Below are 25520 nucleotides of genomic sequence, written 5' to 3'. Positions count from 1 at the left end.
TTCTCTCTTATCATTATGGAAAGAAAGATCTGCCTGAGGGAGAGCTGATGCATTCTGTTCAGCCTGTCCCAGGCAGCACCCCCTGCATCACAGAGACCCCCTCCTCTAGCCATCAAGACCTTCTCCCACCGTCTTGTCTGCCACCCCTGGAGTCAGGCTGGGCCACGGAAGCAGAGATGGCTCAAGGGGCCACACGGCCACTGGCCCAAGGGCCCCAGACAGGGGAGGGTCTGTCGTGCAAAGAGATGGTAACCTCGGAGAAAGCAATGTGACTCCCCCACTTGTCAGCCCCCTCCCCGAAAACACACAGTCTGTATGAGGGAGAAAGAAGCTTCTGCCCAGGCTAAGGAGATCTCGGGCCTGAGCACAGGGCCAAGTGTAAACCAGGAGAATCCGTAACGGGAGCAGGCACTGTTTCACTCAAAAAGGTGCATTTAAGGGGTGCCTGGGTGGCTCAGTCGGATGACTGTCCGGCTCTTGATTTCAGCTCAGGTTGTGATCTCAGGGTCGTGAGATCGAGCCCCGCATCAAGCTCTGGGCTCAGCGGGGAGTCTGCTTGAGGATTCTCTCTCTCCCTCTCCTTCTGCCCCTCCCCCCACTCGCACTGGTACACGCTCTCTCTCTGTCTCCACAGGGAGGGGCAGCGGGCTTGGCGCAGGCTCACGTAAAATGGAACAGGCCACATAAAAGTAAGCACACTGACCTAACCCCCCCTGACTGGGGCATCATCACCCTCACTCTGCGGAAGAGGATCCAGAGCCCAGAGACGCATAATAACCCCCTCAGGTCACACAGCCAGAGGGGCCGCTTCGCGAGTCCATCTGGGCTTTCCCGACTCCAACGTATCTTTGGAAGGAAGCTTATTTTAAAAGCTCCTATGTTACCATGAGAAAGGACATATGACCCAGGTGGATCGCACAAACGTGTTAAGTGGGGAAGCCAGATTCTGAAGGCTCTGCATGGGTTCCAGGTATTTTAATGCCTCATAAAAAACCTTCTAGCACCTTCTAGAATTCATTCATTCATTCATGCAAATGTTTATTGAGTGCCCTCTATGTGCCAGACTCTATTCCAGACATTTGGAACGACACATTCCAGACACATCCATGAACGAATCAGACCAAATCCTGCCTTGGCAGGACGTAGGGTCTAATGAGCCAGTGGGTGGCGCTAGGAGACATGGGCTGTCCAGGGTCCTCCCCGTGCTTCCCCCTCAGGCCCTCTCCCAGCCCAAAGAGGCTCGCCCAGTCAGAGTGAGCAGCCAGGGAAACCCAGAGCCCACAGAGAATATTCTGGGTTTCTTGGTACCCAGCCCCCATCGACAGCCACATCAGAGGGGAGGTGCTCTGAAAGCAGGAGCAAGACAGCTCTCCGAGCACACAGTCATTCTGTGCATTCGTTCCAGTGTTTGCTGAGCACCCACTCTGCACCAGGCACGGGGGACACAGGGGACCACAACAGAGCCCACGCCCGTGGGAACTCACAACTCACAGAGCAGAGCTGTCAAGGCTCGTTAGGGGGCAGAGGGCTAAGTGCTGGGGTGCTGGAAACAGGAGGTGGAGAATCAAGGAAGGCTGCCTGGAGGTGGTGAGGGGCAAAGGCAGACAGATGGGAAGTGGAGGGAGGGGCACTCCTCCCCCAGGCTTCATCGGACCCTCTCTGCCACTGTGTGGAAGACAGGCCAGCCAGTTCAAACTCCCTTCTCGGGTGAGGAGATCGGGACTGGAAGCCGGTCAGGGTCTGGTGGCTCCTCGGCAGCCTAGAACCAGCGGCTGCTGGTTCTGGAAGGGCTGCTGTGCATTGGGTCTGCATTACCCATATGGCGGGCATCAGCTATCCCACACCACATTTCTGAAGGGCATATGAGAATTTCCCCCATTTCTCGTGAAAAGGGGCCTTGTGTGAAGTCATGGGAGGAGCCAAGATTCAAGGCCCGGCTTCATGAGTGTTGGGGCCCAACATCCAGCATAGCCATCCCACAGACCTGGGTCTCCCCCTGCCCTCCGTGGGCCCATCAGGCCTCAGCTCCCACACTGAGTCCCACAGGCGGGAAGGGGCATGAGGGGGCTTAACTCCGCCACCTGAGTTCTGAGGTCCTGCCCATCCACTTCTGGGCGGGAGACAGGTCCCCAGAGCTGGCAGTCCTGGGCAGCCTCCCCTTGCCACTCTTCTCTAGGACACGGGACCAAAGCCCAGGGACCCTTCCCTCCCACCCCGGGAAGCTAATGAGCAGAACTTGGACTGGGAAGGGAGAAAGGGGGAGGAGCACGCCGACCTCATCTCCTGGCAGTTGCTGGACCAGGAGGCTGCCACTGGGCTGGCCTGGGCCCTTCCAGAGGGAGACCTCACCCCTCTGCTGGGGGCGAGGCACGCAGGTACTTAGTGCGAATCATATTTTGTGAGCCTCAGTTTCTTCCTCTGGAAAATGGGGGAGTTGACAAAAGTAGGTCTCTCCCAGGACGGTTGTGATATGCAGGTAATCTGTTCACAAAGCGCCCAGCAAGCTCTCGCAAGCCCTGGAAACAGCCTTAGCTAGCAGCTGAGGGGGCGAATGAGCCCTGGGGTCACCGATCCACCTTGAGGGACCAGTAGCACCTGGAGACCAGCCAGACATGCAAATTTTCGGCCCCAACCAGACCTAGTGGGGTGGGGCTGGACACCTGTGGTTCAGCAAGCCCTCCAGGCAATTCAGACCGGCCTAAGGCAGGGCTCCCCAGCCTCAGCGGGGTGCACATTCTGGCCTGGGTCATTCTGTGCTGGGGGCTGTCCTGTGCTTTGTAGGACGCTGACAGCATCCCTGGGTCACCCCCACCGGAGGCCAGGAGCATCCTCGCAGCTGTGACAATAAGAAATGTCTCCAGACCTTGTCAGATGTCTCCTGGGGGCAAAATCGCCCTGCACTGAGGATGAGGGACCTCAGGTTTGCATGAAGCAGATGCCTTCCCCTCTAGCAGTTTCCAGGGGAACTGTTTTGAGGAGGCCCCCGGGCTCTGCACTCATCCCACAGCACGGCCTGGCCCTCGCTGGCCATCTCCCCTCCTTCCCTCTCCTCTCTGGACAGGCCCCGTCCTCAGAGAGCTGGCCCACAAGGCTCCATCCATGCAGCCCACACTGGGGGAGTTGCCTTCACACCCAGCTCTCCCCTCGACCTGTGCCAGCTAGGGAGGGGCTGAGGGGAGCCCAAGATGCAGTTAGCCTCTTCTGTCTTTATTCCTGGCTCCCACTCACTCCCGTGGGGATCAGCTTCACGATTGTTTTTTTTCTGCCTAAGTATCCAGTGAAGGGAGCTTGAAGGGGAACCGGAAGCCCACTCCCAAAAAGAAGCCGCAGCAGCAGCCCCAAGTTTAAAACTCCCCACAAATGTTGATCGAGAGTCAGAGAATGTTGGACCTGGTCACCATTTTCAGGGAGCCTATCTATCCTGAGAAAACGTCACCCCGGAGTCGACACAGCCGTCCAGAGCTTGATGGTCAAGGGGGCACGCTACGTGAAAAGCAGCGGCACGTCTCTCAGGAGAGAGCTGGTTAAGAAAATTCCAGCCGGGGCACTCAGTGGGCCATGGCACGTCCCCTCTATGGGCGCTGCTGGGCCGGCTCTAGGCCAGGCCCTCAGAGGCGGCTCAGACCGGACCTTCCCTGCAAAGGGCTCTCCCGTCACAAGTCACAGGGGCGTGACAACGAAGTGACAAGAGCTGAGACTGAGTGCCAAGGGCAGAGGAGGCTTCACCCAGCACGGGGTGTCAGGGCGGCTCCCCAACAGCATGGAAGAAGGCCCTGGAGGAGACGGGACATGGGAAAGTACAAAGCAGGCCCCAAAGGGTAATGCATACAAGTGTGGAAACAGGAACTCATGAGAAAGACCAGAGGGACGACACAGAAGTGTGAGGGGGGGGGCCCCAAAGTGTGGTTATAGGACTTGTATAACCACGTGAAAACAAAACCAGCAACTGCCACAGACGAGTACCCCAGGGGACACCCCCCTGCAGACCACAGCACCCCGCGGTGCCAAGGGCTTCCCGGGCATTATTGATAAGGCAGGTGCTGGTGTCCTCCACGTACAGACCAGGAAACGGGCCGCGGAGGTCGGGGGGCTCGCCCTGGAATCTGCGGCTTTTCCAGCCTATGAGGGCCCTGTTTTCAGACAGAACACCCCCTAAGGGCAGAGCTGACCCTTCCCTTCCTTCTGCCCTGCCCTCTGTTCCACCCATGTCCCCTCATCACCGCCACCAGCCAGGATGGTCCCACCAGGACCGTGAATCACTGTTTTAACTCTTTGACCCCAGGGTCTTTAGATCTGAGCCCAGGTGAGGGAACAGATGGACCAGTGAGGAATCTAAGGCCGCTAGAGACAGGATTATGGTGGGCACCTGACCCATTTGCTCGGAGGCCCCTCTCTGATTTCCCTGCGCCAGGTACGCAATGGCAAAGCCAGGCCTCCAGCCCGCGTGCCTGGCCTGCAGGACACAGGGCGGGTCAGCCCCCTCCTATCTGCCCGGCGTGCAGGGGCGCCTCACCTGCCTCTCCAGCATTCCATCACCTGCTGTCTGTCATGAGGGTGACAAGGGTCAGCTACAGAAGGCCCCTACGCGCTGTGAGGGCCTGACGCATCTCCTCGTATCTGAACAACCCCACGAGGAGGGCAAGAGTCACTTTCAGTTTATAGACGAGGCATCTGAGACTCAGGCGGGTGGAATGACTTGCCCAGGGTGGCAGGGGATGCTGGAAGAGCATTTCCGGTGATGGGGTCAGAGGTCAGGCAGGAGAGGAGTCCCCCCGGAGAGTCTCAGGAACATGGGGGGGGTAGTAATTCAGAAGGGGGCTTGGGGCTCAAGGGCATTGCACAGGAAGAGGAGAAACACAGGCACCGAGTTTGCAGTTGGAAGCATTAAAAGGTCTAGAAATCACAGTCTCACCGAAGTCCTGCTGAGTCAAAATAGAATGCGAGCCACACAGGTGATGTTGGAAATTTCTAGTAGCCGTATCAGAGAGAGTCAGGTGAAATTCACTTTAACAGCATACTTTACTTAACCAACTATATCCAGAGTATTTTCAATTTCAACATGTAAGCAATATTTAAAGACCGCTACAGAGATGTTTTACATTCTCTTTTCATAGCGGGTCCACAAACGTGGCACATACGTCCCACTCCTAGTACATCTCAACACGGACTCGACACAAGTCCCCCCAGGAGCCTCAGGTGAGTGGTGGCGACCACAGGGGACAGCGCACATCGAGGCGCTCAGTGTTCACCGCAAACATTGAGGTCAAAACGGAGCACTCAATGTGGCCAGAGCCACAGGCTTGTAAAGCACATTGCAAACTTGGCTTTGGTGGGGGACTGGTGTGGCTTAGTGGAAAGAGCACAGGTTTGGAGCAAGAAAATCCAAAGCCAATTTCTGAACCTGCAACTCTAACGAGCTGTGTGACCGTGAACTTTGTACTGGACCTCTCTGAGCCTCAATACCCTAGATAAAAAATGAGCACTTCCCCTACTCATACAGTTTATGGAGAACTAAATATAAAATACCCAATAGAGTTCTTGGCACACAGCAGGGAGTCGATATGGGGACATAATGGTGACACAGATGGTGACTATACTGCCATCACCATCTACACTCTAATCCTCCCACCACAGAAAAATGGCGCTAGAACAGAGCAGCCCCTCCTGGCTGGGGGGCAGATCTGCCGGGCCTGGGACAGGGGCAGGAAGAGGAAATGAGATGACAGGGGGAGAGGACAGGACACGCCCCCAGGGCACAAGACCCTCGGGGCTTGCTCACCCCAAAGCACACAGAGGAGTAAGACAAAAGCCACCCGGCTCCATGGCCCAGCGCCAGAGCCAGCCAGGGCACTCTCGGTGGTGGGGAGCAGGTCTTCAGAGCTGAGCCTGTTTGAAAGGAAGTGAATCACAGACCTTTGGATCCCTCTGATAACGGCCCAATGCCCCATGTGCTTCACTGTGTGGAAAAAATCCTGAAGCTCTACCTCCAGGTCTGAAGACAAGCCCATCTTCACCCAGGGTGGGGCTCAAGGGCTCCACACAACAGGTGCTCCAGAGCCAACACAGCCCTCTGGCAATCTCTGTGGGCCCCAGTCAGTAGAGCTGTGTCTTTGAGCCATGCTCCTGCCCACCTCAGCCTCCAGATGAGTTGTCCCCTCTGCATGGAATGTTCCTCTCCCCCTTCCATCTGGCTAATTCCCATTTATTCTTCTCATTTCAAGTGAAAATGTGACCTCGTCCAAAAGTCCTTCGTGGCACCTAGGCAGGGCTCCCTTGTTAGGCACTCACAGTAGTTCCCCATCACGGTCATCATTCTAGCCCGATGGGACCCTGGGGACTGACTCCCTGCCACAGAACAGACAGGCCTGTATCTCCCTGGTGCCCTGGGAAGGTGCCGGACACTGAGCAGACACTTGGTACCTATCTGCTGGATGTTGTCCTTGCACAAAGTTAACCCAGGAACCAGAAGGGCTCTGCTTGGTCCGACATGGAGAGAAAACGGGCAATATTTTAGAAAACAGAAATAAAAATTGCAGCTTCTGCATCTGATGCAGTAAGTAATTTTCCATGGAATAATCCAAAAGGGTCATGCATTATTGCATCACTTTGCTGGATTCTTCCAACAGCCGAGGAGAGCTTGGTTATAATGGACACAATTCACAGAAGGACTATGACATCAACTATTGATTTTCCAAGAGCCTCAGAGTTGGAGTTTCATGTCAAAGAGGCTTTTGAGTGAGGGGCACATGTATTTATGACTCTTCTGCATACACAAGTGGAGACAGCTCTGGAGAAGCACGGCTTCCCCCTTCCTTTGCATCCCTGGTACCCTATTAGTCTTAAATGGGCGGTCTCCACTCCCGGGAAGAAATGTGGAGGGAGATTCTGATGGTCACCTGATCAGCGTTTTGTGGGCTCACTCGAGGATGTTAAACCACCTGTAACATATGGAACATCCCGAACATCCCATCCGAGGAAGACCATCTTGCTCCCAAAACCAGCAGTGTCCCCCCTACCGCTCACTCACCGAGGAAAGCTGGCCACAAGCCAGCCTAGGCCATGTCCCCAGGATGAAATGTTGGGGGGGGGGGATGAGTCAAAAAGGTCACTTGATGATTAATGCATACCCACAGACACTGCCCCACTCTGGGCCCCTTTCTCAGCCAGGCTGGACCGCTCCCCTTCTGAACATTCCAGCACATTCCTGCCTCTGCACCTTGGCTCACACCAACTTCCTCACTCACCTAGAGGGTCATCCTGGCTCATCTCCAGCTACCTGTCCTAAATGCCCTCCCCACACAAGGTGCTGCTACCTGCATCTTGCTGGATGGCTCGACCCCAATCATCTCTCCCATCCCCAAAGGATGCCAGGCCTCCAGCTGGACCACTCACTTAGTGTCGGCAAGTGCCCTGTGGTCTTCACAACATCATCCCAAGTATAGACACTCAATCTGACCTTGAAATATGGACTAAGCAATTGATTCATTCACATGGTTCAGTTGGACCCCTATCAAAATCTCCATCCCCATACCCCCCCCCCCAATTCCTCTTTTAAAGAAAGAAACATTTATTTAAAAGGTCCTGATGAGCACTGGGCACTGGGCATTCATGACTTCACTGAGTCCTCCCAACAACCCTAGAAAGGTATTACTATTATTAAAGTCACATTACAGACAGAAAAGATCAAAATTCCATAGGGACCCATGATTTGGCTGAAGTTCCACAGGCACAAAGCAAAGGAGCAAAAATTCGGGTTCACACCTGGCCTCAAACACTGCTTTCCCCTGGAGATCGGGCAGGTTCTCCTTTTTCTGGTTTTGTTCCTATTCATCAATTCTGTTTACTCGATCAGGGCTGCAGGATAAAAAAGCCTCATCTCAGGGGGCCTGGAGGGTCATGTATTGATTCCGCCTTTCCTGGTTATCTCCAAGGTGCTTCCACGGTGCTCCTCCTTCCGGGTAATCCAACCCACTCAAAAATTTAGAAGATCAAGTGCAGTCGGCCTGCCAGCGTCTGACGGAGCTCAGGCAGGACAATCTTTAATCTTGCCATGAAGAATAGCTTAACTTTCAAAGCTTGGCACCAGCCGATTCTCCCCCAGGTAGCCTGTGGCTTTGGGCTCGGGACGTTTTGTAAAAGCAGGCAGGGCTCCAACATCACACAATGTAGAAACCAAACAACCCGTTCCTTCCCTGGTTGGTTTTGCTCTCCTGGGGAGCCAGTGCACCCCGTGGGCGGCACAGACTGTACGGCTCTGTGTTACAGCCCCCTGCAAGTGTATGATGATTGGCACGGGGGGGGGGCAGTGAAAACCCCACCTGCCCAGCCGAAAGGAGCTTTTAGCCTGCTGGATGGGGATTTGAGACCTGGGAGGACGTCACGGGCAAGTTCATCGGAAGAGGTCCCTCCGTCCCTAGAGCTGCACCCCGACCTGGACCCCTGATTCCCAGACCTCGAAACTGCAGGTAACCAGAGTGTGTGGCTGGGAAAACAGCCACCAGGGGTGACCACACCCCCCTGCAATTTCCCTGATCTCCCCTGGTAACCAGGATTCGGCAGCAGTCTCTGGAAAACAGTCAAAATGGAAGGGAACACAGCCAAGCAAGTGTCCTCACACTTCAAACCTTCAAGGCTGGGGTGGATAGGGCCCTCGCCGGCTTCCTCCCCGGCTACTCTGAGACACTTGGAGAGGCGAAGGAGTGACTCCTGCAGGACAGGAGTCAGGCTTACACTGAGCACGGGCTTCTGATTTCAGTCCATCTCGAAATCCTACTAAAAGCTGCAGGGGTCTTGTTTGTGGTATGCTTAGAATATAAATCCCCAAGGACGGGGAGAACAGAAGGAGGGAGGACAGCAGCAAAATCCCAAAGGGTGGAGAGAAGACAGACCTGTGGTAACTAATTAGCATCTCGAGGAATCCACACCTTAATGTGGCAGCGAGAAAAGACAAGAACAGCCCAAGTTACCACCCAGAAGTCTCAAAGGTTCTCGGGAATTAGAGGTGGCAGGTATTTCTGGACATGGGGCGGGGGAAGGCAATAAGATGATGAGTCCCTTTATCCCCTCCCCCACATCTGTTCGCAGGTGACGGTCCCATCCTCCCTCAGGCACAAGACCGGAAGTCTGTTCTCTAAAGAGGATAAAACAGAAGGTCTGAGTGTGAATTGAGCTGAAAAATGGCACAGTTAAGTGATTTCTGCACACTGGATGCAGAAAAGCTCCTCGCCCCTAGCCCCTCTTTCTCCCTCCAGCTCCCAGACCCCCACCCCTCACCCCTAGCACCCTGGCCTGGACCCTCTGGACAGAAGACTGTAAGACTCTTTGAGTCTGACCAGCCAGGAGGGAAGACCTCAGGATACTGACACAGGGGCTCCCCATGACGCAACCCAGGAGGGCAACCAACAGAGAGACTCCCCGCCAAGAAGGCCCGCCCCCCGTGCTCCGAGCTTACAGAACACTTTTCAGTCCCCAGCTCTTAAACATGAGAAAACAATCAAGGACTAGGAGCCAGCTAAACAAAGAAGGCTCTAATGCAAAAGTTCCAAACCAAACCAACGCACATAAACAAAGAAAAGGGCAGATGTAACAGATGTGACACAGACACAGCACATCCAATACCGAGGCAGATCCCAATGCTCTAACCTCATTTCCCAGACGAGGTACTTGAGGAATAGCGAGGTGGAGTAATTTGCCCAAACTCGCAAAGCAGGTGAGTGGCGGAGCTGGGATTCGAACCAGGCCCTTTGGCTCGGCGCTCCCAGCTCCTGCCTTTCAAAGCACCACCTCGGCTGTCACTGTCCATCATGAATATTCCCAGCGTGTAGGAGAAGGTACCGCAGCCCCGAAATAAGACTTCTCTAAAGAATAAGAAAGAACTCTTGTAAATTAAAAATGTGGTCGATTAAAATACAGAATATAAAACTGAGGAGATCTCCCAGAAAGTAGAGCAAAAAGCAATGGGGATGGAAAATAGAAAATTAGAGGATTAGTCCAAAAGGACCAATATCCAAATAAAAGGAGTTCTGGAAGATTAGAGAAAACCATTAGCAGAAATCATGATTAAAAAAAAAGACAACAAGAAAATGTCCCAGAACAGAAGGACACAGCTCGAGAGGGAAATGTCTCACTAAGTGATCAGCACGGAGAGACCAGCACACAGGCAGGCCACCTGAAGTCACAGGGCACTGGGGACAAAAAGAGGATCCTACAAGATTCCAGGGAGAACAAAACAGGTCACACAAAGGATGGACAATGGCTTCACGCTTCTCAGCTGTCACCCTGGGAGCCAGAAGACAATGGAGCAAGGCTTCCCATACTCCAAAGAGAAATGATTTCCAACCTTGAATTTGATACCCGGCTAAACTAGCAATCAAGAGTCAGAAGAGAATAAATTTATTTTCCCATGGACAAGTTCTCGGAAAACCGGCCACTCAGGCACACTTTCTCGGGAAGGATGTGCCCCGGTATTCAAGAGACTAAGCCAGAAGAGGAAGACAAGAAATGGGAGATCGAATGCAGGAGAGAGGTGAGAGAGGACACAGAGGACAGTGACAGAGGGCCCAGGTGACAGCCAGGTCTCAGGTATGAAGGGTAATGAGTACAGACTGCAGTAGGGCAAAGCACCCTGATGTGCTCACGAAGAGGAAACAGAGAACTTATCTGATACAACCCAACAAGTTGAAGGGATACGCAGAACACTAGTAGAGTTTGGGGATGAATTAATAAGCACACGTGCCCATAACAACGCACAGTTTCTAACTCCAAGGAAATCAAAAGAACAGGAAAGGAAGAGTGATCATAAGTTACTACATGACTCAGCTCTGAATAGTGCCAGCCTGGTCAGAACGATGTAAACCCCAACTACTAATCTTACCAAAAATATGATGAAAACATATCAGGCAGTTGAGAGGACGGGAAAGATCTGAAGTTAGAAGAGGTAAAGAGGGGGCGCCTGGGTGGCGCAGTCGTTAAGCGTCTGCCTTCGGCTCAGGGCGTGAGCCCGGCGTTCTGGGATCGAGCCCCACATCAGGCTCCTCTGCTGGGAGCCTGCTTCTTCCTCTCCCACTCCCCCTGCTTGTGTTCCCTCTCTCGCTGGCTGGCTCTCTTTCAAATAAATAAATAAAATCTTAAAAAAAAAAAAAAAAAAAGAAGAGGTAAAGAGGAGATCTAAAGCCTTACCTCCCAGGGTTGGAATTCAGGTTGGAAATCAAGACAAAGGAATACATGCATGTTATTCAGAGACATCGAGGAAAATACCAAAATCATCAGCTAAAAAAATCTGCAAGCGACTGCTTCTGGGAAAGGGGGCAATAGGGGAACCACTGTTTTTCATACAAACCTTGGGAAACTATAGTTATGTATGATTTAGAAAAGGCAAGGGAAAGGGAAACATGTTGAAGACATGTGATGTCACCGAATGTTCTAACAACCAAGAGAAGGTGGGATTTTCTCCAAAAAGATGTTGTAAGGCTCAGATATCTATAGCTAGTCGATAGAAAAGACACGAAAACTAAAAACCCAGCTCTGCCAGACCCTGGAATCTACACTTCCGAGTCTACATTCATATAACCAACAGATAGACACTGAGCACACGCTGAGCCTCGAACAGGAAGTCAGCGCCTGGAACACGGTGGTGGCCAGGACGGGCCCCAGTGCCCAACGCACTGAACCTTCTGGTTTACCAGGGCCCACTAATAATAATTACCAGTACAGCAGTGCCCACCCAGGGCAAACACAGTCTATCAAAGGCAACTCCTGACTGATTCCTGGCCACCTCCACTGCTCGCTCATCATCAGTCCTGTGGCATCATGGCGCCTTGTCCCCCACATCCCCCCACAGGTAAGCCATCACACGCCATTTCGTGGCACTTGCCACAGCAATGCTGGGAACTTGACAGGCCATCACCCAGGCCTGCCAACACCCTGGCGTTGGGGCCCAAGGCCCTCAGCTTTGATTTGGAAGATATCACTTTTTGTTTTGTTCTAGATCAGAGTCAAGCTCAAAGGCCAGACCAGCTCTCCAAGGGAGAGTTCCACACAGTCCCTTGTGTATGTGAAAGGAGAGTGAATCCCTTGTACAGACTGGCTCCTGGCAAGTGTTGGTGGGTCTGGAGGGTCAGGGGAAGTGTCAGAGGTCACGGTATGACATGAAAGCTCAGGTATGAGCTTCTAGCTACACTGACCTCCTCTGGGCCTCAGTGTCTGCATCTGTAGAGGGGACAGAACACGAATCTCAGGGGTTACAGGAGAATTAAATGATACAGTAAAGGTGACCGTGCTTTATAATCCCACACTGCCCTTATCACAACCTTTGATGAGGACGACGGGATGGTTTCCCGTGGCTGCCTCCAGTCAGTTCTGCCATAATTCAAGGTTACAGGGATTTCATTTTGTCAGCCTCTTAAAATGGGATCCCTGTCCCTACTCTTCTCAGCTCTGCCCCTGGGAATCACTAGTCAGGGAATCATCAGTTAGGAAATTAGACTTGATTTTGTCACGGTGTGAAGAACTTGATAGGTATGTGACCACAAACAGCTGAGTTGCTGAGTCCCCTCGGATAAGGCTAATACACAAGGCTGGCTGCCTCCTTGCCCAGCATCCTTCAGCCTGATCCAGCTTTCTTCCTGGGTTCAAAGTCAACTGCACCCTCCATAGCCAACTGGGCCTGGAGCCAGTGTTCGCCAAGTCTCTCCCTCCCCCAAACCCAAGTCCCATTGGTGCCTCCTCTTCTTACTCTCTCCCCCCAACTTATTCCAGCCTCCCAGACTTACTTCTGATTCCTGGTTCTATTACTTGTTAGCTCAGTAGCTTGGCATTCGTGCTCAGCCTTAGTGTTTGGGGGACAGATAATAATGCCCACTAGGGGCTGTTTGGAAGACATGGACAGCGTCCAGCAAATGGCCACCTCCTCCCATATTCCCCATAATCACAACACCAATGTCCTATAACTGATTAAGACACTCCTTGACTTGGGTGATTTTGATACAACCTGTACTCTGTATTATGCACTTTACAACAATGACATTCCAAATTATTCTCTGCTAATCAAGTCAGGTCTTCACGAAGTCAGCCTGACAATGAAGGGGCCGAGCCACAGCACAGGGGAGCCCTTCAGCTACACTGCCTTCTTCATGGTACCATGTTTCAGAAATTACTGGAACAGCTGATTGCACTTCATCCTTGTTTTATAAAAATAAGTAGAAGCAGAGAAAAAGAAAGTGCCATTATCAGTGATTACTACTGGTTTCATACTTAATGCCACGAAGATGATGGAACCAGAGTAACTTAAGCTGGGCGGGGGGTGCCCTTCAACTAAGAAGTAAGGGGAAAGTGGGTAAAACGGTAGAATACAATATGGCGGCATTCAACCATGCTCCAACCGTGAGGCTTGATTAGGATTTTTCTTCCATTCTCCGGGAATTTAAGGTCCTCATAACTTGTATGTCTAGTCTTGGACTTTTAATGCCACCAAAAATTGAGAACTGCCCATCAGCCAATACCCTAAGGATGTTCTCTTGTCTTCTCAAAAGACTTTGGTATTTCACATGAAGTAGAAGACCGTTTCAAATGCCTGGGACTGGACCTGCTCTCCGTTAACAACATTTCCAGGGTTCGTGTATCTTGACCATAAAAGAACACGAGTATTAGAAGGGAGGTGTTACAGTTGCCAGAACGTGTTGAATCCCAGCATCCACCCGACAGGGTTGGCACCTAGAGGCTGTGGTGATGTCACCCTCTGTGAGTCGTGCCACAGCCATCCACACCACCCAGGCCCCAGAGCAGAGATCGTTCTCCGTGTCGTCCCCAGGGTCATTCGCAGCCCTGTGTGTATCTCAGATCACACCACTGCCTGTGGACTCCTGGGTGGAGACCCTGCAGGCCCAGGCCAGCCCTCTCTCCTGTCCCTTCAAACCCTGCTTCTGCGCTCTGCCAGGTAGCCTCAGCCAAGTGGTGGCAGCCTTGTGGCCAGAGCACCGGTCTCTACACCCCCGGCTCGGGATCCATGCCACCACCTGGGTGTCCACCAAGCTTGACAGCCACTTGTAATTCGTGTCTTAGCTTCCTATTGTTGCTGTGACAAGTTACCCCATACTTAGTGGCTCAACACAACATAAATTTATTATCTTTCATTTCTGGGAACCAGGAGCACGAGATGGGTTTGCAGGGCTAATATCAAAGTTACTGGCAGGACTGTGCTCCTTCTGGAGACGCTTAGGGGGAAAAGCCATCTCCTTCTCTTCTCCAGCTTCCAGAAGCCGCCTGCTCTCTTCCGCTCATGGACCTTCCAGCAACGGCATCACGATGCCCTCGGCTTTGCCGTCACCTCTCCTTTCTCTCTCTCCAAGCCTCCTGCCTCCCTAAGGATGCTGGAGATTAATTGGACCTCGCTGGATAAATCCAGGGTAACCTCCCATCTCAACATCTTTCACTTAATTCCATCTGCAAAGTCCCTTGACGGCGTGAAGCAACATCACCAACTCCAGGTTCCGGAGATCAGGACGGGGCCATCTCTGAGGGTCCCGGGTTCAGCCTCCAACAATTCAGCAGACAGTTCTGAAGACCTCATCCATCTGAGGGGCTCATGGGACAAAGATACATGCACTCCCCTCAGGGACCTACTCTGGGGGTCCCCGGGGGGTGCAGAGGTGGCTGTGATTTCCGTCCAGGCAGGTGTAGGCGGGGTTCAGTCAGGGAGGCTGCTCTAAGCCAGGCCGGGTGGTCATTCTCTGCAGGAGTCAGGCGCACAAAGGTACAGGGTCAAGGAAGGAAGGGCCTGTGGGGGGTGCAGCTGGCTCTGGTTCATTCCAGGAAGGGCAGGAGAAGTGAGGGGGCCAGAGCACCTGGCGTCTTCTACCAAGACAGAGAAAGATCTCCGGGTTGCAGGGATGAAATGGGGTCAGAGGTGCCGGAGGCAGGAAAACGGTGGTCCTGGAGACTGAGGAGGAAGATGTCGGCAAAAGCAGGCAGGAACGGAAAGGCGAGAGGGAAGAGCCCCTTCGGGACTGGGACTGACACGGGGAGGGGGGTGAGCAGAAGATGCCCTGGGCGGGCTAAGCTACTGTGCCACCAAACTGGCTAGGTCATCTCTGTGCCCCCTCCCCACCCCCCGTCCCAGTTCCCAGCTAGAAGGCCTCAGAAGCCTGCTTTTTAAGTATGTCATACCATAGAGGATTGAAAATAGTTTAAAAGAGGAGAGGGATATAAATATCGCAAAGGTTCCTGCCTGCATGGACAGCCCCCCAGGAGAGGGAGGCAGGAGCGGGGCATGACATCATCAGAGCCCTAAAGGTCCTTCCGATGAGACCTCCAGTTCTGCAAGACCCGACAAGTGACTCTAGGGCTTCTGCAAATTCCCCAAGATCCTCCCTGGCTTGTCCTCGTCCTCGTCCTGGAGGGCTTGGGGCTATAATCTTCCGGATCACGGTGCTCCAGAAGGGCAAGATGAAAAGGAAGTTGTCAGGTGCCCAGGCTACTTCTGGGACCCCCTTCCCTGGACGCCCCTCACCCCAACCCTGGCCACAATCCTCCCCAAGACCCCCCACCCCGCCTTGCTCTCCACCATATACTCCCCTACTCCCTGTGTCACACTGCAGACAGAGATTTGCAGTTACACGTTTTCCCCATCCCCGCAGCACCCCCACTCTTAAGGTTGGACAGGGCCTCCCCTCACCCCCCCCCCCGGTCCTGCAGCAGCCCCCTGAGCACCCTCAGTCCTAACATGCGTCATCTTAGCCTCATGACACGCATGTCCTCTGTGTCCTGGGGACCCCTGCAGCGGCCCCTTCACCCCTCCACACCGGCTCCCAGGATCGCAGGGGGACTCAGCCACTGCTGCTTGGCTGAACCGCCGGGCTCCCAGATGGCAAGTGCTTTTGGAAGGCAGGGCCGGAACCCTCCTCGGTGCGCATCCACCTTCTAGAAACAAGCCAGGGCCTGTTATACGTGGAGTCAGCATCATCCGCCGAGGTCATCGGGAGCATCTCCGACTGGTCAAGGGTCGAGTCCGGGTTTAAGGCCCCTGCCATCCCACAGAAAGCCCTCTGGATTCCCACATCCCAAGGAGTAACCAAACAGTAAGTATTTCTGGTTTCGTGGGTACTTTGTCACGACTACTCGACTGCCCTTGGAGGGCAGAAGCGGCCATGCACGATATGCAAATTACAAGCACAGCTGTGTTCCAATAAAACTTTATGCATAAAAACAGGCAGTGGGCCAGATTCCGCCTGCAAACCAGAGTTTGCCACCCCGTCCCCCCACATAGAAAACAATTAACAAAAGACAAGGAGACAGGCCGGTGAGGAGGAAAAACCCACCAAGGATTCTTCAAAGCCACACTTATGATTTTTGACGCCGCCTCTAATTCCTTCTGTGACCGACACAATCTACCACCGGAAAAAAAAAAAAAAAAGATGCAGGGAGGGGGTGGGAGAAATCCGAAAAGGTTTCTATGGGAACAGGGAGTTCACTTTTAATGGTTCAAGCACTAAAAAGACAATTACTTTATTTTTCTCACTTCCCCCTCTGAAGCAGGGCAGGCGAGACCTCTGACTGGTCGGGCGGGAGGACTGTGCCCTAGGCCTCAGCTGTTCCAGTCAAAAATTAAATGCCAGAGTGTTCCACGGGTCAGGGAGGGCAGTTAATACAATCTGGGCCTCGTGGGCAAAGGGCCGCTTCCCCGGAGCACTCAAGCTAGTCAGAAGCTCTGCCGCTCCCGCGTGGCTCTGGGCTGCTCTGCTGGAGTCAGGGCCAACCAGGAGCCGGGGCCTCTAAGTAACCCTGGGCGACACCTCTTCCTAGGTCTGCGGCCATCTGCACAATGTAACAGGGGTGCAGGCAGGATCCCCTAGTTTGTTTGCCCTGTGGACAGGTCCCTGCACCCACCGGGCACCTTCAACTCTGCCCACCTGGTTCAGAGCAGGTGTTCCAGAACTTCCCTGGGCTTTTCACAGACGCCGTAACTGATCAGCCGAGAGCAGGCCAAGAGAGCACACCATTTACTGGGGTGTGCTTCCATAACGAACGTAGCGACTGCAACCTCTTCTACAGGGGACCCTCAGTGGGGGTGAGCGTCCAGCACTTAAGAGCGAAAAGAATCCAGGAGCGTGACCAGCTATGGCATGCGGGCCACCCAAGCGTGCCGGGGACTGGAACTCAAGTGCCTTTACCTGGGCACGCTTTTTCAGGCCGTGCCACTCCTCACGCCATCTCCCAGGGGGCCCGTCTGAGCCCGCTGGTTTAGCCCTCTTGTTTTGCGGTGAGGAAACCGAAGCACAGCCAGGGAAGAGATTCCCCAGAATCCCACGGTGTCAGCCTCGGGGTCCTGGCCATGCCTTCCCCAGCTGCACAAAATGCTCCACCCGGAAAGGCCCCTGGAGAAGAATCTACACCCAAGTTAGGGAAGAAGCCACGACCGGAACATGGTCTTTGGGGGGCAAAATCCAGAGTTAACTCAAAGCCTGTGGCCTGACTCCAGCAGGAAGCCCAGAAAAAAACGCTCTCCGTGAGGATTTATCCTTTAGAACCAAGCACACAGACCTGGGCTGGGGCCTTATGGGCAGCAAGTTCCTATAGGCCAGGAAACCTCTGCATTTGATTTTCTTTGTTTTCACACAGAAACCTCCAGCATGTTTGCTGTGCCCTCCAGGAGCTGGGGGAGGCAGAAGCAGGAACGATCCCTCGTCGGTGCTGGGTAACCGAGGACCAGTGACATCCCCGATCCCTCTGCTGTATGCACAGGAGCTCTCCAGGTATGGGGATAAGAGCCAGGAGGGGAGGGTGCCGGGGCTGGGAGTGAGTAGGCACTTGCGGGAGGGGAGGCTGGTTGGCATCTCAAACCAGACCAAAGAGGATCTCACAGGCCAGGCTAAGGGGCTTGGACTTGATCCCGTAAGCCAGTGCGGCCCAGCATTTTTCACATCGTGACGTCTGTGGAGCATGATGCTACCGTCCTGGGATGGACCTAGGTGCCGCCCTCAGCCCACAGGTTCGTCATGGAGACCCACCGAAGGGTTCACCAGGGACACATGTGGGATGGCTCAGCGGGTGGATACAGGGAAGAGGTGACGCAAGGCCCAGGGCCATAAAGAGGTGACCACTGAGTCCAGGCAAGCACAGGGAAGGCCTGCTCCTGGACCTGAGCCAGCGGAATCAGAGGAGGGGGTGGAGAACACGGCAAGGCTGATCTCTTTAACCACACAGGCACTGTCCTGCCCGGAGCCTGCCTTCAGGCTCTCCTGACGACTGTCCTTCTTCTGACACCGTGGAACGGGGATTTCACGCAGTCCCATTTCTGCTCAGCCCTCAAGGCCTGACTCCAACACCCCTCCTCTGAGAGGCCCACCCAGCTCCCAGCCATGAGGCTCCCAGCTCGTCTCCCTGGGCGCCCAGCACACTGACTCACAGAGCTAGTACGACGGGACGCGTGGGCTCAGTGGGACCTGGGTTCACATCCCAGCTCCACTTAGAAGCCCATGACCTCGGGCAAGTTGTTTGACTTCTCCACTTTCGAAACAAGCACCCCACCTCAGACTGGGCTTGTGGAAAAGCTTAAGGAGGCAGTTTGCACTGTGCCTAGAACCATCTCTGTCTATCAGTCAATTCCAAGGGCCCCAAATCGCCGTTCCTGTTTGTCAGCCCTGAGCGGTATGGCTTCCTAACTCGTTCTGACTGAGGGGGGATGCTGAGGCAGCGGTGGGGACACAGCTCAGGGAGGACCAGCCAGCAGGGCCCAGCTGGCAGCGGCGGGTGCTCCCCTCTGGCTTCCCCCCCAAAGCAGCAGTGGGGACGGCCTTCTGCCTGCCTGGGCCCACGAACTCCATCCGTCTCCAGCCCTGGGGACCAGGTCTTAGCCAAGCTGTTCTGAAGCAGTAAGGTCAAGGTTCACAGCGTCAGACAGAGCCGGTGCTGGAGCGGTAGGAGGCCAGAAGCAGAACGTCTGAGCCCCAGTCTGGCTTCGTGCCCCTCCGAAGGCAGGAACAAGGACCCACTGCGTTCCTTGTGGTCTGCACCCTGCTATGTGCTTTGCACACGTTTATTGAACTGAACAGAAAAGTACTGGGAATTGTGAGGATGGTGGGGGCTTCCTCCCCGAACAGGAGTGTCTTCCAAACTCCCAATGCCCCCCTCCCACCTTTGACCAACAGTCAGACCCCGTGGAGCACTCAGCTGGACCCTGAGGCCAAGTCAAAGAGGGAAAGGGGGCAGCCAAAGTAGCCCTGTCACGGGCAAGGCACCGGAGCCCCGGCCACCCACAGCCAGGCCGAGAACGAAGGCACAGACAGTTAACTGACCCCCTCTGACCTCAGTGCTACCCCATGAAGCTGCAGGGAAGTGGGGCCCCCAGGCAGAGGCCGCCAACACCCTGCAACTCTGCCCTTTCCTCTCTAAAAAGGTCAACATCTTGGGCCACGTCTGTTTTACTGAAAGGGAGCCCGTAAGGGTGGCAGAGGCAGCCGCGGTCCAGACGGACACCTGTGCTCTCCACCAGCAAGCGCTTCATTTCCAAGCACTGTGATGAGCCATCAGAGTCAAAGTATCCATGAGGACTTCATCTGCCCCCGTGGCAGCTACAGCAGGCTGAGGGGCAGGCCTCTTGGGAGAGACCATGCTTTCTGCCTGGCTCACCCCGGGCTCCGAAGACAGGCCAGGAAGTCTTCGTTCCAGGGGTCTGCAGGGGATGATCGGGTGACATCACAATCATATCAGTTTGGACTCCAGAAACCCCCATTCAGGACCACAGATAAAGGCTTCAAGGAGCAAAGGAGCAGAGGCCAACATACCTCCAAGTCAACCTCGAAATACAGATACGGAGAAAGATGCAAACACACGGGTATGCTCCTGAACCGCTCTTCCCCGAAATGCAGTGTCCTCCAGCCTGATGTTCTGGGGCAAGCACCTGGTCCCAGGACCACGAGAGTCAAAGCTTTGTGAGAAGCACAGGACTGCCTGGCCACCAGAGCAGCCAGCGGCCCCCACCTACAGATGGGAGGCTGGACATCCTCCTTGGTCCCTAGGATTACAGATTCATGAAATCCCACACCACCCAGCCTCCCATCACCACGACAACTGCTGACTACCTGTGCTCTAAGCAAGCACGTGGCCTTATTCAAAACACAGCCCTTCTGCCTGGACTCCTCCTGCCTCCCTTAACTACCGCCTACACGGAGTCTGGATGAACGAGGTCCCCCACCCTGTCCGCGGCCTGCAGAGCTGGTCATGCGCACGCGCCCAGGCCCAGCGACACCGACCAGCTGGTCTGGGCGGATGCTCAAAGCACGGCGAGCAGCGCCTTCTGGACTTGGCCCTTTGGTTGGGATTTCCTGAGGACCACGGGGGCGAGGAGAGAAAATCTCTGCAGAGCATTCAGGCAAAAGACAGGGAAGCCAAAGCAGAAATGGACAGTAGATGGATTCCTGCCCCGAACAGCCACAAAGCCACGACAGGCACCTCCACGGTGCCAACACCCCCCGCCCCAGGACAAACAGCTTCATGATAGCCCCAAACAGCAAACAACCTCAATGTCCCTCACCGACGAGCAGCCCCACAGACAGGGGTACAGCCATGGGACAGAACTGTTTTCACAGTAACAAGGACCCGCGTGTTGCCCGAGCCCAGGGCTGAGACATGCATTTATGCCGACAACCAGGGAGCTCTGTCAAGTGGTCAAAGCGTGCCCAAACTGGACTCTTGGGAGGTTTGCCCAATTCTGTCGACTTGCTACAAATTATTGCATTGTAAACTTAAATCAGGTGAATTTCATGATACGTAAATTATACTTTAATAAAGCGGCCTATAAAACCTCTCAAAAAATATAGGCAAGGACGTGGATAAATTGCACCAACATCACGAGGAGCTAAGAAAGTCAGTTCAAAAGAGAATGTATTGTACTCTTCCATTGCATAGGACGTTCTCGAGGCAAGACTACAGTGACAAAGCTCAGAGTAGTAGCTGCCGTGTGTGTGCGCATGCGTGTGTGCGTGCGTGTGTGCGTGTGTGTGCGTGTGTGCATGTGTGTAGCAGGGGAGGGAGTCCCCGCCTGGGAAAGGAGACGAGACAACCATCCAGGCACTGGAAATTATCTACATCTTGATTTGGATGGCGGTTACCAGGGTTATCCACAGGTTAAAATTCATTGGGCTGGCACCAAAGATTAATGCATGCTTTCTACACATACGTAACCATACATAAGATGTACGCATAATATACAGACACAAATGTAAAAGCTTGTCTCTTTAAATGGTAAAGCCCATTGATGCTCAAATTGTACCTGGCATTGCCTAAAAGTTCACTGGGAGCTGGGGGGAGAGCCCATCCAGTGAACTCCTACCGAACCTGCAGGACCCATCTCAAATTGCCCCATGTAGTGAAGCCCTGTCTCAGAGCTCCAGGTGTACTGCTCCTATGGCTGAACAACCCTTCACAAAAGTCGGTCCCCTTTACGCCGGGAGCTGACCTGAGAGGAATGCAGGGAGTTGCTGCATTGAGAACTGGTTAGCATGTGTTTACTAAACACCCACTGATCGCCTAACACGCGCGCACACACACGCACACACACACACACACCATGACAGCCCAAACCACATGCCATCTCAGCAAGAGATGCTACTTCCCGCCCCCAAATAGGATGTCAGTTCTGGGGCAACAGGATCCAGATACCAGGCTTATTATCAAAAGGGATCATTTACAACATCTCCAGCCTGTTCCTCTCCTCTTACACAAATCACAACCAGAAGGCATCAGGGCAGCCCAGAGCAAACTCAGTTTCCAGTGTCCACTGCAACCAGGCTCCCCCCACCCCATGTGAGGTCACCTTTGCTTGCACTGTCCTTGCATAGCCTAGGGGTGGAGCAGGCCCGCATGGACTATCAGGAAACAGTCTCTCAGGTATAATATTTAAACTTGACTGACTGGCCACCCCCACCCTCCCCACCCCCCACTGCACCCTCCCTCCCCGCTGGGACTCCCTCCCCTCCAGCAGGAAAGGCAGGTACCCAGTAGGAGGGCACCCACCACCCCACCATCTCTCTCTCTGTCCGGGTCTCCCAGCTCTCTATGCAGTGCCCCCAACCTTGGAATCTCTAGAAACCCCAGCCTGCCCAGGAAACTGCTCAAGAAACTTCCCCTGGCCAGCGAGGTCTCCGTGCCTGGAGAGAGGCCGGAAGTGGGACTCTGTCTAGTTCTGCAAAGCCCACGTAGGAAAAGAGAGAGGCTAGAAATACACCTTCGGGACAAGCAGCTTTCTTTGGGTGGGTGGGTTAGACGGTGCTTGTGGGTGACTTTTTCCCTGTAAATATTGTTGTGCTTTCCAAGTTTCCACAATGAATAAACTCTTGAAAGGTTAATACACTTCGTGTGTGGCGGGAGCCAACCCTAGCCCTGGTCAGACGCGCTGGCCTCCCGAGTTTCTCTTTCACCTTGTTTCAAGGTAGCCGCCCGTCCGTCCCAGTGTCCCGCGGCCGACAGGCCCCCTCCCCAGTGGAGCCCCGGGGCCAGCGCAGGGGCTGCTCCCTGCGGCAAGTGGCTGGCCCGGCCTGAGCCCTCCCAGCCTCCGGGATCCGCGCCCCGGCCGCCGGTCCCCAGCCCAGCCCCTCAGGCGCCGCCCCCCACTCCATTCCCCTAGCCTCAGAGGTACTCGGGAGGTGTGCAAGCTCACCAGCGCGCACACGCGCGCGCAAACACACACACACACACACACACACACACACACACACACACACACACACGCAGTCGCACTTTCTCCTCCCTCCCTGACCTGGGCCACTGCCCCCAAGAGCCCACACGTTCAAACTTGGCCAAACTCGCAGCAGTGGCTGCAGGAGAGTCGTGACGTCCCCTCTAAAGAAAGCGGGACCCCCCCAACACACACACACACACACACACACGTGCCGCCCCACCCCCTGGGCGACTGCGAATCTGGCCGGGCCGCCGGCTGGGGCTCTGGGGGCCGCCTTCTCAGCCCCCTTCCCCGCCCCCCCACCGCAGGCCGACGACCCGAGCGGGGTCAGGCGGGGCCAGGGGGCGGCGCGGGGCGGCGCTGTCCGGGCGGGAGCGGCGCCGGGGCTCCCGGGGCCACCCGACCGGGCGTCCCTCCCCGGGGGGCTGGGGCGCCTTACCTTGTAGGTTCTGGACGCGGATGTCGCTGATCTGCCCGATGAGCTCCTCGCGCTGGAACCAGTCCCACTCGTGCGCAGCCATGAAGCGCGGGCGGCGGGCCGGGGCGCCGGGGCCGGGCGCGGGCGGCGGGCGGAGAGCCTGGCGGGCGAGGGCGCCGCGGAGCCGGAGCGGCGGCGGCGGCGGGCGGCGGCGGGCGGGGCGGGCGCGCGGTTGGGCCGCCCCCGCCGCGGGCGGGCAGCGGGCGGGCGCGGGGCGGCGGGTGCGGGGCGCCCGGCTGGCGCTCACTCCCCCATCCGGGGGCGGGGGCCCCGGGGGGCGAGGGGCGGGGCGGGGGGAGGGAGGCTGGGCTCCGGCCGGTTTCTCTTTTTTCCCCCGGGGGCGTTTGTTGGGTGGATTGTTTGGTTGCAAACGGACGGTGATGAGGCGCGGGGTCCAGGCCCCCAGATTGTGATGTCTCAGGGGGCGGTGGGCGGGGCGACGCCAGCCGGGGTGAGCCCGCGGGTCCCAGCGCCGGGTCCGGGAGGGCCCTCCTCCCACCCAGCTCCGGGCGCCTCCACGCACCCCTGTCCCGGGTACGACCCCCGCAGACACCCCTCCACCTCAGATCCCCTGCCTCCGCACGATTCTGAGAGGCCACCCCCGCGGAGGGGAGGGACCCGCGCCCAGGCCAGGCGCCCCTGTGGGCACATGGGGGAGCGGCGAGGACCTGGGTAGGGGGGAAGGAATGCAGAGATGGAGTTGGGAGACTCTCTCTCATCTCCCTCCAGATTGGGGAGCCATAGCGAGAAGGACTTCTTTCCTGGGTTTGGATATTGGAAACCTTTTCCCTGGGGATCCCGTCCAGAGATGACCCCAGATTCTGCACCCCCACCCCGTGCAGTCCTGGGCCACTGACTCTCCAAGTGACCCTCTCTGTGGCTTTACTGAAATGAGTATGGGCCTTCCTTCGGGGGTGTGTGTGTGTGTTGGGGGTGTTCTTCACTGTTGCTTTTAACTCTTGAGAGGCGCAGGGTCTTACCTTGTTTAGGCTCACTACTACATCAGACAAAGTTCTTAACTGGTTTCACAAACACGGAAAAAGTGAGGTCCTGGGATCTAGGAATTTACCCAAGGCGGAAGAATGAGTTAGGGGCATGAGATCCAAGCCCCTGGCTCAGTACTTTGACCCTTTCCTGAGTGCTGGGACAGGAGCGCCCCCCCCCCCCAACACACAAAGGGATGGCTCATAGATGGGGTATTCAAGAGAAAAAAAATGGCGGGCAGGTCTCCCACCAGGAACATTTCAATGTAGGTTATGCTCCTCATTGGCGCGTTGGTGCTTCTGAGCTGCTAGGAACCCAGGTGGATGGGCTACTTCATTAATTAATAACTACGCAGCCTCCACTGGTAAACAGACCCTGTGCTCTTGAGGTGGGGCCTTCACGTGAGTGAATCGACCCTCAGACTCAGACTCCTGGGGAAGGGGGCGGGGGACGACAACCAAGAAACAAAATAATGTAAACGGAAGTGACTTCCAGAACAGAGAAAATCCACGGGGGGTAGGTAGTAGAGATGGGGAAAGGGTCCAGGGAGATCTCCGGGGGACCGACCTCGTTGCTGAACCCAGAGGATGAAGGGAGCCACCACTTCTCAAGTGACTTGGGCAGGGTCAGTGGATGGAGGCCGGGGGTGGCGTCCTGTGTCCCGCCCGGCCTGTTTCTAGATGCCAGGGGCATAATCAGGGACCGGACACTGCGGCCCAGTGAGCTGACCATAGCAGTGGGCAAGTTTAACCAGAGGATAAACAGGAATATAATGTCAGGGTGCAAAGCTCTGGATTGCTTTTTCTTTCTTCTTGTTCTGTTTGCCAAGTTTCTCACCATGAGCACATATTTTTATAATCAGGCAGAAAACCAACAGGTTCTCCTTCAACCTCTCAAGACCCTGTATTTCCAAGCTCTTTGCCGGCTGAGACGCCCAGTGGAGGCCAGTGGAGCCAAAGGGGGCTCCTGGGTGCCGGGCTCCAGGCCTGGGGGCTCGAGGCAGGAGCTGCCTTCTCCCTGACCGGGTCTGAAAGCACGTGTTCATGTCACACTCCAGGGAGCAAGGTCTGCTGCTGTGTCGTCCGGAGCAGGGTGCTAGTAGCGGGCATCACTTCATTTTGCCCCATCTGCTCGCCAACTCCCGTTTTTCACTTCAGTTTATTTTTCATAAGTGCTGTGGAGAGGGGAGTGAGGCTGAAAATCATTTTCTTTACAAAGCAAAGAGCCAAGAAAATCAGGCTTCTTCTCCATCAAGAGCAGGGTCTCAGGGAGCAGAAGGCTTTAAACAATGAGGTGGGAGGATGTCAGCTGCAGGGATGGGCCCTTTTTCAGGATACAAAGATGTCTGTCCCGTGAATGGAAGGCTGCATCGTTCGAGAAACACTG

The 25520-nt window shown here is 55.1% G+C and overlaps 1 protein-coding gene across 4 annotated transcripts in view; it reads right to left on the bottom strand.

Annotated features, from left to right (window-relative positions):
- The window catches only part of CLMN (calmin), a 115221-nt gene extending 91968 nt beyond the window's left edge, over window positions 1-23253 (bottom strand). For 3 of the 4 annotated variants that reach the window (XR_007190227.2, XM_057318574.1, XM_048219978.2), the window contains exon 1: window positions 23112-23246. Coding sequence is in view for 3 of the 4 variants with exons in the window: in XM_057318574.1 (XP_057174557.1) it covers window positions 23112-23193 (82 nt within the window). In the remaining variant the exon portion in view is untranslated. Of the gene's footprint in view, window positions 1-23111 lie in introns of all 4 variants that reach the window. The other variant, XM_048219977.2, reaches the window with a different exon arrangement.
- Between the last annotated feature and the right edge of the window lie 2267 nt (window positions 23254-25520).

Source organism: Ursus arctos, unplaced genomic scaffold (genome assembly GCF_023065955.2).
Source record: "Ursus arctos isolate Adak ecotype North America unplaced genomic scaffold, UrsArc2.0 scaffold_25, whole genome shotgun sequence".
NCBI classification, from domain to species: Eukaryota; Metazoa; Chordata; class Mammalia; order Carnivora; family Ursidae; genus Ursus; species Ursus arctos.
This window is presented reverse-complemented; position numbering and strand designations above follow the sequence as displayed.